The sequence below is a fragment of the Melanotaenia boesemani genome, chromosome 14, assembly GCF_017639745.1.
Source record: "Melanotaenia boesemani isolate fMelBoe1 chromosome 14, fMelBoe1.pri, whole genome shotgun sequence".
NCBI classification, from domain to species: domain Eukaryota; kingdom Metazoa; phylum Chordata; class Actinopteri; order Atheriniformes; family Melanotaeniidae; genus Melanotaenia; species Melanotaenia boesemani.
This window is the reverse complement of record NC_055695.1, coordinates 4,012,565-4,027,071: the sequence shown is the minus strand read 5'-3', so window position 1 is coordinate 4,027,071 and position 14,507 is coordinate 4,012,565. Positions and strand designations below refer to the sequence as shown.

The 14,507-nt window shown below is 41.2% G+C and overlaps 1 protein-coding gene across 2 annotated transcripts in view; it reads left to right on the top strand.

Moving 5' to 3' along the window:
* Positions 1–993: 993 nt before the first annotated feature.
* zc3h3 (zinc finger CCCH-type containing 3) overlaps positions 994–14,507 on the top strand; it is a 70,789-nt gene continuing 57,275 nt past the window's right edge. For both annotated transcript variants that reach the window (XM_042007080.1, XM_042007079.1), the window contains exons 1-3: positions 994–1,060; positions 4,951–6,382; positions 6,596–6,747. In XM_042007080.1, the coding sequence (XP_041863014.1) occupies positions 1,015–1,060; positions 4,951–6,382; positions 6,596–6,747 (1,630 nt within the window). In that variant the 5' untranslated portion in view covers positions 994–1,014. The remainder of the gene's footprint in view (positions 1,061–4,950; positions 6,383–6,595; positions 6,748–14,507) is intronic.

Below are 14,507 nucleotides of genomic sequence, written 5' to 3'. Positions count from 1 at the left end.
CTTGCTGTGTGTGGCCATTTTTTTGCCATTTTTTCCACTTTACACACATCGTATTTGAACGAACTAGTCTGAGGGGATTTGTGCGATTGACTCCAGACTTGGTGAGAAGCTTCATGACAAGTTGGGGACCAAACGCTATTCAAATCTTTCTAATAGCAGAAAGCGTGTTACCGTGTCAACCGACGGAAAAACGCCTTCTCGCCATGAAACACGGTTTGCGCATATCTCCATAGAAATAGATGGGATCTGCACCAAAGTTCACAGCATTCATACGTGTCACACCCCAAGTCCAGCAAGAAGTCAATCGAACAGCTGTTGCCATGACAACGGCGTGCCCGCCATCTTGGATTTCACTGCTATTTGAACAAACTAGTCGGAGGCGATTCGTGCGACTGACTCCAAACTTGGTGGGAAGCTTCCTGACAAGTTGGGGACCAAACGCTATTCAAATCTTTCTAATAGCAGAAAGCGTGTTACCGTGGCAACCGACGGAAAATGACCTTCTCGCCATGAAACACGGTTTGCTCATATCTCCACAGGAATAAATGGGAACTGCACCAAACTTGACAGGATTCATACACGTTGGGTCCTTAACGCATTACACCACCTGTTGTCATGGCGACATCGGGTGGCGGGGTCCAGGCAGCTCGGACCCGATGGATGCCGCTTGCGGCTTTAATTATTGTTGTTGTTGTTGGTGGTGGTGGTGGTAGTGGTGAAGTTATTTATTATCATTATAATTATCATCAACAACAACAACAATAATAATAATCTTTTTTTTGTTTTTACATAAATTTTTTTTTGGCTATCCTATGGGTCTTCGTATTTTCTCTGTTTCTTCGCAGGTCTCGTTGCAGATAGTATGTTCGAATGAGTTTCAAACCTTTAAGTCATAGATGAGGGACACAACATATAAAAATAGCGGACTGTGATTGGCCAATATAAAATACGTCTGCTCCAGCGTCTGTCAAGTAATTTGTCGCGATTTGATGACGCTTTGTTTCAGTCGTAAACATGGAGGAGAGAGAAGCACTGAAGAGGCAGATAGAACTTTTGCAGAGTAAGTCTGTTTTTTAAATGTCTACAGGTCTGTTCGTAATACTTTAGTAAGAAAAAGAAATCAGAAGTTTCGAGCACTTTCTTTAGCCAGCTGTCCGCAGTTTTTTTTGGCCTGTTCTGTGTGTCATTCCGAAAGCAAACGTTAACCGTTAGCTTCAAATCCAAGTAAGTGAAACCTGTCAACGCTGTTCACGAGTCTGGTAAGACACGCTAATGTCGGTTAATAAGCGTTTACCGTTTAACTGGTGCTTTTGCCTTTCATCCTTGCTAAGATGCGAGCGTCGCATTAAGCTTGTCATTTTCAACACTTCAACCCTATTTAAATCACACAGTTCTCATTTGATCCTCATCAGCTCTTAGATTAAGATTAGTATACATCAAGTAAGACTTGTTACGCTGTCATTATTTATTTGATAAAAACCGTAGCCAAAATATGGAAGCAGTGTGCGGATAACCAAATATTTCCACGGGCTTTTACAATAATTGAAAAGGTAGTTGGAACAAATAAGAACAAAGTGGAGTTTGGTCAGAATCCAAAGTCCTGAGTGTGAAATGACACACCCCAAATAATTTACATATATCTTCAGAGCTGCAAGGGTTATATGCATGATCTTGGCCTCAAAAGAAAGCTAAGACATGTGAGATTGGTACAGAAGTGTCAGAATCGAGATATGTGAAAACAAGAGAATAGCAGCTCAATTCATCCAGGAATTAGTAATATCTGATGTGGAACTGTGCAAAAAAACAGTGAACCTGTTTGGGTTTTACAGATGATTTAATAGAGGTGTTAAAATGTAAATATCTCAGTGAGCCATCAGCTGATTTTGTCTGATACCTTTATCAATGGTTAGAGTGAGGAGAATTGAAGGAAAACCCTCAAAATCACCTTAGATCCAGAAAGAAGTGAAGCCCAAGATAGTATATGATAGCAAAAGTAAACAAGTCACTGTCAAACTCCCTTCATCTCCATGGAAACTACAAGGACCTTCATGACTCCTTTCAAACAAGAGAACACATTAGCTGAGTTTTTTAGAGCTGGAATAAACTTTTAAAATTGTTTTAACGTGATCTTTTTTATTCAAAACACACAAAAATACTATCAAAGCCAGAACGTAAAGCCAACTAAACTGTGGGGAGCCTACCATTTCCATCATGTGTTCACATAGAGCAGTCTGTCCAGTTTGTCCATGGTCTATAAAATCTGTCCAGTTGCAGTTGATAAGAAAATTCCCTTCATGGATGATGTTGATCCAGTCCCCCACTGTTGGTGCTTCAGCTGTAAGCAACCTCCCGGTGACCTCCTTCTTACTCACTGCTAGAAGCATATTAGCTTCCTCACTTTACTATTCCAGGCCTCCAACGCTATATTCCCCAGGTACAATGCTTCAAGCTTTAAAAGAGTTATAGTTGGGAATACATCCTGGATATGTTCATGTATTTTACTCCCATAATAATGGAGAACCCAGCAGCCCAAAAAACATGGAAATGACGAGCTGCACACGCTGTTGAGGCCCACTGCATTTGACAGATTTTCTCCCAGCTCTCTTCTGTGATCCCTATTCCTGCTTCTGTTTCCCACCTTTCTTTCACATAGCTTGTGTTCTCCTTCCTGCCTCACAGGATGCTCCTGTGTAACTAGGATATTATGTTTTTACATGTTTGATCAGTGATTTAAATGTTTCTAAGAAATCCAAGTTTTCAAAGTTCTGTTGGATATTACATGTAAAGGAACCCCTGGCCTGTAAGTTTCTGCTGAAGTCCTCAGTCCCTAGGCCAAATTTCTTTTTTGCAGCTTTAAAACTTTGGAATGAACCTTCATCATCAAATGAATTATAACTATTTAAATCTTTTAGATCCAATCTTAAACCTTATGTCGTGCTTATTTGGGATAAATTCTGAATTGTATGAGCACCGCAAAGGTAAGACATGATTTATAATTTTGTAATTTTTTTCCTTTTCTTTGCTACACTTTGGCTCATAGTCCACACCTTTTTTTTGTCACACAGTGATGAGACAGCTATCTTTTGTAATAAGCAGATTTTCTGCTAAAGTCCTCCACAGGGACTGATAGTGTTTTACATTAAAGGATTACTAATATTATTGTTGCTAAATGTTATGCTGGTGAATCATGGGGTGGACCCAGTTTTTCCCACATTGATTTTACATGTAATACAGTAATATGTCCTGCTTTGTTGTTCATCTAAGGTTGCATTCACCTAATTTTAGAACATGGTGAAAATAAGACGATTTATGGACGAGACCATGATGCATAAAACCTTTTACTCATGACTGCAGATGTAAAAATAAACATTAAAAGATTTCCACACAGTCGCTGACAGATGACAGATAAAATACTTTATTACTCCCACTAGGGGAAATTATGTTTAATTATCCTTTAAAAACATTGTACATGGGTGTGCAGGACTTCAGAGGGCAGAACTGTTCTCCATTTTGATTTTAATCTCTTCTCTACAATGGCCTCAGTTGAGTCTGGAGTAAATCCACTTATTGACCGAGCCTTGAACAGGAACAGGATCAGCTTGTTGTCGGCTACCAACCCAGCAGAGTGCGGCGTAAAAAACAACACTGGCAAGGATAACTTGATTTTATTTAAAAAAAAAAACTTCATTAAGGCATCAGGGTTCATTCTCCAGTTAAGCTTACTGTCCATGTGTACATCCAGGTATTTGTATGACCCAACAATTTCAATCTGCTTACCATTAATCATCACTGGGAGGACCTGCTTCTTTTCAAAAATCAGTCACTAATTCTTTGGTCTTCCTAACATTCAGCTTTAAGAAAATAAAATCAAGCCAGTGGGTGACCAGTCATTCCTGTTAGCCAGGCCGTTGTTCTGGTTAAGTAGACTCACTAACAGCAGACGCCACACGAGTATAAATCCAGCTCAAGCCAGTATCGTCGAGGGTTGTCATGACAATAAAATTTTAAACTCGATACCGATACTAAGGAAAGTGCTCGATACTCGATAAGATTTTAAATACTAAAAAGGGGGGAGGAAAGTTTTTTTTTTTTTTTTTTTTTTTTTTAACAAAGTCAGAACACTACAAAAACAACAACTCAATCCAACCAATACAACAAAAATGTATGAATAAATATAAAAAAGGCATTAACAATGTAAAATAAATGCATTATTTTAAAGCTCTGTTAGTTTGTACAGAGATAGTCTTCTTGTTCAGTGTGGTGCAAAAAACAAAACAACTTCAACCATCAGTTAGTGTCCTTATTTACGTACAGTGTCCCTTTTTCACAGTACTTGAGACAGATCAAATAAACAATAAGACAAACTAGTTATTATCTAGTTTTAAAAACTAGATTATTTAATTAAACAACATTTAAACTGATAGCTTTTTAAAGGTTTTTGTCTACATTAAAAGGCAATAATCAGACTGTAAGCCAGCTTCTCGCTGGTTATGGAGCTGAAGTCTTCTTCTCTTCCTCCTTCATCTCCTGCTCTTCCTGCAGCTTGATGCTGTGCTGCTGGGTTGTAATATACATGTTTTCACTTCTTCTCTTATATTTTCTACTGTTTTTTTTGTGTTCCCAGTAAGTAGAACGAGCTGTAGCATTTAAAAGAAACTACTTACAGACTGAACAGTCTAGTGCCGGCATTAAAAAGTACAATAGGATTTAATTGAATCAAACTTTTCTTTGAGCATTTTATGGAAGCATTCAGAGTATTTGTCTGTTTTTTTCTTTAAGATGTTTTAAATCCCAAGATAATTTTACATTGTTCACTTCGATTGAGATGCTAATTGCTCATATTCATATTCAGCAACTTATTTTTATTTGGAGAACAAACTGTACTTGTGAACCTTTTTTTTTTCAAACTAAATCTGATTAACTAAATCTCACCCATTCTTTAATGCTCAGGTCTGATCAATAAACACAAGAGCGTCCATGGAGATGCACCGTTTTCAGCAGCAGAGCCGAGGCGTCCTGAAGCGTCAGCAGCAGGCAGCGGCAGAGGTTTCACTACATCTGTCTTCCATCCTCACAGCTCCAGAGGGAGAGCGTTTATTCCCCAGAGCCGTGGAAGTTGGAGGAAAACATATTCTTTGAAGAATAAGAGCCCCCAGTCCTCTGTTGGACATCCCTCAACTTCCACCTCCTTCACACATCACTCTACTTCTCAACATGGAGCTGACAGCATCTCACTGCCCGGCCACAGCAGAGGAAATGAGACCAATCCTACCAAACCTACCAGCTTACCATCAGGGAATCATGCCCAACAGAAAAAAGAAGGACCAATAAGCAGCACGGCAAGGATAAAGGGAGCAGTGACGGAGAAATTAAACACAGGTGCAGCTGTGACTCAGCGAAGTTCGAGTTCAACAGGCACCAGTTTGCAACACGAGGCTCCACAAAGGAAGACACAACAAATGTCTGAACGCAGACATGTTCTCCCAGGAAAGAAAGTTAGCTGCTCCTCAGAGGTTCCCCCTCCAGTGAAGGCCAACACCTCAACCACTTCTCAGAACAAAGCCAGCAGAACCAGCTATGACGCTAGCCCGACGATCACTACTAAAACCTCAGCAGTTTTTCCAGCTGGTAACACCACATCAACTCTCCCAGCTCCGTTTATTGGTTCAAAACATCCTCTCTCAACCCACAGCACCTACACCCAGGTTAATGCATCTTTTCTGAAAAAGTCAAAGTTCACCTGGGTAAAGAGCCAGAATGTGGAGCTCAAACAGGCTAGCTCTGGTTCCTGCTCTGGTTCCTCACCCACAGCCAAAACAGTTTCAACACCAGCATCAGACTTAAAGGCTGTAGTTTCCACTGGAAGCCCGTCCTCAGCTGCAGTTAGCAAGAAAACCCCCCCTAAGAAGTTATCCCGAAAGCTTAGCCCCATCATCATCGCCCCAAAGACCTCAAAGTACAAATGGGTCTCTTCTGCTGGAGCCCAAGCAAGAACATCCCGTAAGCCTCTATCTCCCAAAGCCTGGACGACTCCTCCCAGAGCCCTGGAAAGAGGAGACTCTGCCAGGAAAGCTAAAGCCGCTTCTGGTTCCTCTACAAAACTTAAAAAAGGAATTTCAAGTTCTTCTACAAGTTCCTCACTTAGTAGCCGTTACCGCTGGAAGGCAGGAGGGCAGAGCACCACAGCAGCAGTGATGGGAGGACCAGCAGGGGCTCGGCGTAAATCTGCCTTCCACTGGACAGCAGAGAAAAGCAACAAAGGGATGAAAGTGGGGCTTGTTGTTTCCCCAACTTTACCTCAGCGTGCCCACTTTCCATCCTCCTCCCCTGGGGGGTTTAAGCTCCGCAGCAGGATGAAAATCATCAGGAGGTCTGCAAGCAGGTAAATAACTGCAGGTGTTCTGATGGACTATATCTGCGCAGCTTATGACAGTTGTTTCAGTTTTTCACCAGAAGGTGGCAGCAAAGTATTTTGTGTCCTTGTTCATGTTGAACTGTTTACACACTCATTTTGTCTTTTGTCATTTACTTAATTTTAGCTTCTCACGTCTCAGTGAATGTTTTGTTCTCTTCGTCCTCTGTATTGTGTCCACAGTGGTGGAGGGTCAGACAAAGGCAACTCTCCACGGGGCCGAATGCACAGCTCCACCAGGAGTCCCATGGGAGCTAGGAGGACACCCACCAGGGAACTTGTGTCTTTTGGGAGACACAAGCTGAGGCGACTGTCCCCCACATTTTCAAGAACAAGTAAGAAGTACACACCACACACTCAAGGACAAAAAATATTTTTAATTTAGGAAACACTTCCAGAGACTAATTACTCTAACGGATCAGCAACAAAATACTCATCTTTAGGAAAGGATCATTAATCAGTGAGCTCTGGAGACAGTTTGTTGTTGAAAAGTACTGACCAATCACATTTGAGCAAAGTTTGGTTCCTCAACACAATCTGGGCTGAATCTGACTGGTTTGTGATTCATTTGTATAGTCTGTAGTCTTAAAGACTCACCAGCTGTCCCATGAAGTGTTGATAAACATGACCTTTTTCTCATGTTGTCAAGTCCTGCAGAATCTGATCTCTGGTATCGGTCTGAATTCGAGTGCTACTGACTAATCGCTGATTGTTCGGTTCTTTTATTAGCTGCATTCAGTAACAGAAATAATTTAGCTCATTCAGTAACTAGACTAGAAGATGTGTATAGGAAAGGTGAGTGGAAACAGTGAAAATTAAGAGAAAAAAACAGGGAAATGTTTCACAAGCGTTTTCTGGTCACGGCATCTTCCCAGATATTTGTGAGATATTCTCAAACATGATAATAACCTCTGAGGAAAAGCTCTCTCCATTTTCCTCTTGTGGTTCTTCTCCACAGTTTTTAATTAAATTCCTTCTCAAGCTTTTTCTCCTGCCGAATTACCTCAGTTTCACTGTATTTATTTAAGAAAAAGGGTTAGTTGTTTATTTATTTTTAGTAAATTGAATCTGTCTACTCACTGGTTGCACAGGCTAACTAGCTGATTGTAGCTTTGCTTGTCTGCTTTTGCTTCGTCATCTTAAGTATTTCTATGAAGTTATGTATTTAGTTTCATGGTGGCACCATCTCTGCTCTCAGCGCTTTTCTCATTGCCCTACCTGTGGTCCATGAGGAGAGAAAACGGTAGATGCTGCATGCTAACTTTCACCATTTTCACATGATCACAGTATTTTGTGTCAGAAAAAAGCCTTTCTTTTCCTCTTAAAGCTGACAAACAGATCACGAGGAATCAAGAAAACTGGTCTTTTGTCTGATTTGTTTTAATTCCTCCCAGATGCTTTTCTCTTTTTTTTTTTTTTTTTTTTTTTTACCTAACAAATGCCGTTATTCCTGCATGTTCTGTGTACAGAGAACCTTTGTTGTCATAGAGGTAGGAAACAGGATTGTGGTCTAAATCTAATAAAGGTTGAAGGAAAGTGAGAACCAGGAAACCCCCAGGTTAACCCCGAAGTTAACTCGATAAGAGAGGGGAATCCAGCTTCATCGTACAGGCCTCTGATGTCTTTGTCTCTTTCTATTGTGTCTTGTGTGAAAAGTGGTGAAGATCACAGGAATATACTGTCTACCTGACTGATGCAGTAACTAATCAGATGGAGTTGTAGGGAGTCTCATGGATCTTCTGTATATTTGTCTTCTTTTCTCTTAAAAAATAATCTTTATCTTTTTTTTGCATTTATTCTTTTACTGTGAACATACAACATATTTTAAACTAGCCTATAACATATAAGAAATAAGTGGTCCTTCAGCTGCGACTACAGCTCCATCCAGCAGAGGGCAGCAGATCACATCCACGTCATCCCTGCCGGGGCTTTGTGTTGCCTGCTGTCACAGTGGAGGCCTACAGTTGGGGTCTAAAAGGAGGAGGGGGGGTTAATTGATTGCCCAATTCAGCCGTGATGGCGAACAAGTGCCGATAGTGGGTAATTTGCAGAGGTGGAGGCAACAGCACGGCCGCTATCAAGCCCTGGCACCACTCTCCTTCCAGCAGATAAAAAGGAGCTAATGCATAATTATCCTTTTGCAAATTGGATTGTTTTAACGAACTGTAGAATATAGGCCTAACCTGATGGAAAGCAATCATTGTTTTTACAGCCCCCACCCTCTTTCCCTCCACTTGCCCCTCCAACCCTCCGGTCATTCTGCGTGTACCCTCCACGGCTCGTGCCCATCTCGGTGTAATCTCCCATTCTCAGTAGAGACAGAAGAAATTAGAAAAGCTATCACTATTAACATTAGACTTTACTCCTTCCCGTGGCTCCATGTCTGTCAGCCCACTTCTCTCCCTCTGATTCTTCGGCTTAACTTGCACTCTTTTTGACACCCCCTCTTTCCTTCATCTTCATTTTTCTCTCCTGTCTTTGTCATGTGAAGACGCAGGAACACGTGCATCTCTAATTAAAGACGTGCATTCAGACTGAGACGCAGAGAAGATGGAGCAGGGTGAGCGTTGGGGAAGATTGAACGAGGAGCGCTGCTCTTAGCTGCCTGTGCCTCTGATAAGAGCTGCTAATAAAGAGCAAATTGAATTACTAATGATGGGAAGCAGACTCCCTATAGATGAGACCGTTAAAAAAACAACCTTATGACCACTCACACATGCATGATAATACACTCGCCAACAATGTTTCTTAATGTCCTCCTCAATGACTAGTTAGAGACTTCCTGCCCACGTTAAGAGGGCAGTGCTCCCCGAGATGTTTGGTTATCTCTGGTTTAATTTAAAGAGGGCATAAACCTAAGCTGTTAGGACTGTAATGAATCGAGGTGTGTGTTGTTTGTATATATTTGTGTGTGTGGGGGCTAGCATGCACCCAGAGACAACCATGTAGCCCAGATAATCTAATAAAGCAGATAAATGTCAGGAACAGCCAGAACAGAGAGAAGAAGAGTGCTGAGTCGTGCAGCTTCAGGCCCCTTGTGACAAGCTTCTGAAGCATTTTACGTCTCTATCTCAGCTCTGGCTTCTTCATTCATCTGTGGCCAGTCTTCCTTTGTCAGTTTCCTCACTGCCCTGCTAATATGCCTTATGACTGAATTTGATTAATTAATTTATTTTTTTGTTCTCTGAAGCCCAACTCTACACATCACTGGGCACACTGTTGGGATATTCTGAAGTTAATTAGACTCCCTTAGTTCAGATTTGAAGATGAAGAAATTAACCTCACCAGATATGAGAAAATGATTATGATTAATCAGTCGTAAAGATCCCTCAGTGTTGTTACTTTCCACAACGGATTATGTTCGTTTGCTAAGTTACAACATCCATGTGTTGCCGCTTGTGTTGCTTTGTGTTTGTTATTTGCGAGTTACAAAAGAGGCGTGGAAAAGCATCAAGTACAGGGAGAGTTATTCCCTTCATTCCCTTCAAACAGACAGATTAAGCCATCCCTTTTGGATTTCTTTGGTTATGGAAAAAAATATCAAGATGCTGATGTGGAAACCGATTTGCCAGCATGTAAAGTGGCCATAATAAAGTATCACCACCTGCAGGAAAACCACCAGCTTTCTACGCTAGAGTAAAGGTAAATGTTTAGTCACTCCTTTAAATGATGCTAATGTTTAACTCTTGTAACTTTGAAAAGAAATGTTATCATATAATTCTGTATTTGTGTATGGCTCTGGTTGGACTTACAGCAGAATGTGACGTGGCATTCACTGAACGTTACATTATACAGATGGAAAAACAGAACCATTTCCAAACGTTTTTGACAGAAGGTTTCGCTGTTAAACGTGACTGGTTCAGCCTGAGGTTCATGCCTTTTTGTTAGTTGTCAGTGTGCCTGAAGAATAAATCATATTTAGGTTCAGATATATTGTTTTTTTCTTATTTTTTGTCTTGTTTATGTTCACTGTTACAGTCTTATGTATGTGTCAAACAGCAGACGAAATGTTCAAAAACATTTTTATAATGCAGTTTCCAGAAAGAAGCCTTGAACAAACAAGGTATAACATGCTCAGCCACATCTTCAAAAGGGCTTCAAAATCTTAAGAAAATAAACTGTTCTCTCTGATCTGATGCTTGTGGCATGTTATAGAAGTCGGATTATTAAAATTACCAGGCGAAATATATTATGGGTGTTGGTGGTGATCCTCGACCCTCTATCACTACAGCTCAGTCCAGATAAAATCAGTCCTCTGAGCGTCTGAAGGCACTCATGAAACTAGATACGGTGGACTCTAACCTTCACAACGCACTGCTTGCTCTTCTTTAAATAATTCACAAAGTTTTCCTCATTATGAGCGTCTACAGTCCTGTGACAACCGCGGTGCAAAGTCATTAACTTGGCCCTTCTATCCACCCAGCATAAATGCCATTCTCTGAGCAGGTGTGTTGCCAGATCTGCAGTGGTTCTGCATTTCAGCTTGGCTTTTCAAAAAATGAAAACAGTTTTTCTTCATCTCAATATGCTTTGTCAGTTAGTAAGCAGCCAGTTTTCTGCAAATTCTGGCATCAAGGGAAAATATTTCTTTGAAGGCAGAACAGTTAGCTAGCAAGTTGGAATATATGCTTGGCTAATTCAAGACCAACTCATTTTTATAGGACTGATTTTAACATTACAGTGCTCGGGTTAGAGTCAGCGTTTGTCTTGCTTCAGTACCCACTGTACTTGGTTTCCAGTGAGTCGCTGAGACCACATGTCAGACCCAACTTAAAAGTCTTGAACAGAAAATCTGATAAAATCTCTTTAACCATAAAACTCCACCATTCAGTAAAACAGCAGCCGTTGTAGAGCACATGCAACATGTTTCCATGGAAACCTTGGCCTGTAATGCAACAGCTGGGTGTGGATGTACTTGTTACCCACCCCCCTTACGTACAGGGATCAGTTTGTTGCTTTGTTTGTGTGTTGTACTTGGAGTCTCTCTCCGTGGCAGCACCGCCACCTTTGCTCTCACAGCATCAGTTTACCAATGTACTGCCCCCCTCCTCCACCCCGACACTATGGAGCCCATTACCACCACAAAAGAATCTCCCCTCCTCACCCCACTCCCCTTCTTCAGGGATCCTGTTGCTGTACTCACATTTATTTTGCCTATAAATCACATGTGCTGCTCTGTCAGGAGGCTCCTCTCGCTGACATTTTCCACTTTCATCAGTGATAAGCATGTGCACACATCTGTATGTACAGATACATGTACACGGAGTCAGGTGTAGTCTGCAGCTACAGGACTTCAGTGGCTGCTGACTACACCCGGCTACAGTGTCGATGTGCACAGAAAGTGTCAGGTTCTGCATTTTTCATCAGTTCATTTGTTAAACATGCAGCTGCACTTTGTGCCCCATGTGGAATCATAATTTTTAATATAAGTAAAAACAAATGTGCATACCTTGTAATCAAACAGCTGCAGAAGTAGTTTTATTTGTCCAATAATGAAATTTTGATGCCACTCAGTGTCCTGTCTTCCACCATCTAAACCTAAAGCTGTGTTTGTTTTTACTAGACATAAACATCTGGCTTTTGGGTAGCAGCTACTGTATGCTCTCACATGGTTATCGTGATGCTTTTTGTCATGTAATTCTGTATTATGAGTTCTTTCCGAAGGTTATTATTTGTGTACATGAAGTTTTAAAACACTTCAGTCTAGTCTCTGTTGTGTTCTTTGCATTTTAAGATTTTTTCTTTCTTTCTGTTAAGTTTTAGCTCTACGTTGGATCCTTCAGCTGACATAAGGCAGTGATCACTAGTATAGCCAGCGACGTATTTTTCAGGCATGGTAACGTCTGCTGCCCAGTCTGTCCTTTTTTGACTTGAGCTTGGCATCACATGCGTTTGTTTATTTTTGCTTGTTTATTTGCATCACTCTCTGGTTTACACTTGCTCCAGTTTCTCCCACTTTTCCTTCACACAGTCACCACTTGTCCTGTGGTGTCTTCTCACTGACTTACTGTCCCACATTTACACTCTCGTGCACACGCATGGACACGCACGCTAAGGCAGCCTATAGAGGACATGAACCTGCTTGTTGTTTGAACCAGTACCGTGCAGCTGCTGTTGCTTTGTGTGTAATCTAAACATCACTTTCTATTTTTTATTTGTGTGCTGATGATTTCCAGAATTTTGATTGGTCAGATGATTTTAATAGTTTGTTTGTGCGTGTGTGAGTGTGTGTTGGTATATATGATCCTTCCATCAGCTGTTTTTCTACATACCGTTCTCTAAATGCCATTCCTAATAGTATTATCAGTTGGACGAAACACACACACACACTTGCAGCTTATGGACATTAACCTACAACAGACACACAAGCATTCTGCTCATTCCTGTCCACTTTCTCAGGCTCTCTGTGTCAAACAGGTGGATCTCTGTCTTCTCTTTCTGTCTGTCCTGAACTGTCTGTGGCTTCCTCTCCCTTCCTTTCTCTTTGTATCTGTCACCATTTGTCTCTCTCACACATGCTCTACAAGTCATGTGCGCCCACACACGTCCAGACAAACCACACATCCACTACTGCAGCATCACCGTAATGATTTAAGGAAGGAATGCTGATGGCACCGCAGACAGAGGAGCAGAATAAATGCAAACTTATTGGTCTAAATCAGAATCCAGGATTTCAGCTCGCATCTCTGCAAGCCCCTCTGCATTTTCAACAATCCCACTCTTCTGTGGATTCATTTAGAAGTAAGCAGCATGAACCACTGCGTGCATGTATCCTATAAACAGTGCAGCTATTTGGTTGCATGAATGACTCTGCTTCTCATGTAAGGTGGTGTGTTGTGCAAGACATGCTCAGTATAGCTCTCTGCCATGGTGCACAGTAACATTTGGCATTTTGATTAACCTCTCAAGACCCAGGGAGCCGTGCATGCCAGTGGTCCCACCACTGTACATTACACTCATGGTGACTCCTCCTAAACTGGGAGGAGGGCCTCCTCCTTCCCCGGACTCTCATCAAACTGTCAACTGGCCGTAATTAAAATCTTTACTCATTTGAGCTCAACATGCAGGCCGATCCCCCTGGCTTTCCCCGAGTACACGCAAACTTTAGTTAACACTGGAATACTGTTGTTGGTTCAGATTTCTCAGCAGGTTTGACATGTTTTCGATCCCTTAACATTTTGTTCATTTTACTTTATGAGCATGTGGCTTCTTATAACTGCCGTGTGCCATGATGAGAGTAATATACCCTCTGTTGGTGGTTGGGGGGTGTTGAAATGTGTAATCAATACTATTGAGTCCAGAAACTTGATCCTGAGATGATTGTGACTCCTTCCCAGTTAAGGAGGTAAATGTTTTCTTGGTATCCAGAGGAGTGGCCCATATGTCGGGCTGTCTGAATAAATCAGAAACCCAACAGGCAGCGCCCTACTAATTATTTGAGAACACATGGCAGGCAACACGGGTGTCAGTTATTGGTAAACGGAGAATCTAATTTTCCATAAGTGACCAGGCACCAAACCAAGTCAGTCGTCTTTACATCTTCTACCTTCAGTCTGTGCTATAATTTATCCAGCTGAAGCACTGATGGGTTGTTTGACTCTTCAGCCATCACTGATAACTGGTTGTACTGGTGTTTTAGTTAGTAGAGTGACAGTTAGTCTTGTTTTTCCAATCTATATTTTTCAACCTTTGTTCGTTAATGTTTCTGATGTGCAAGCCTGCAGTCACACACTGGGATGATGTCTCTGCCTGCAAGACCTCAGTGTCAGCTTCACTCCGTGAAAACAAGCTGCTGGGATGGTTGAAATGAATTCAGTAGCACAACATTCTGTCTTGTTTGTTTGATTTGCTATTTTTAATCAGACAACAAAGTTAACTGTTAGATTTAATATGTAACATTTTATGCAGTTTTTTTTCCATTTTCTGAGCTTCATCAGCTTCATTCCTTCATAACTGTAACATCAACATAAACTTTTTGTACTAAAAGCTGTTATAAGAAGTGAAGTTGCTCTTTTAAACTATGATCCAAAGACTCCTCTTATTAACATGTTCAGAGGCAAGAATAGTGGCTAAAAGAAGGGTTAAATACATTCAT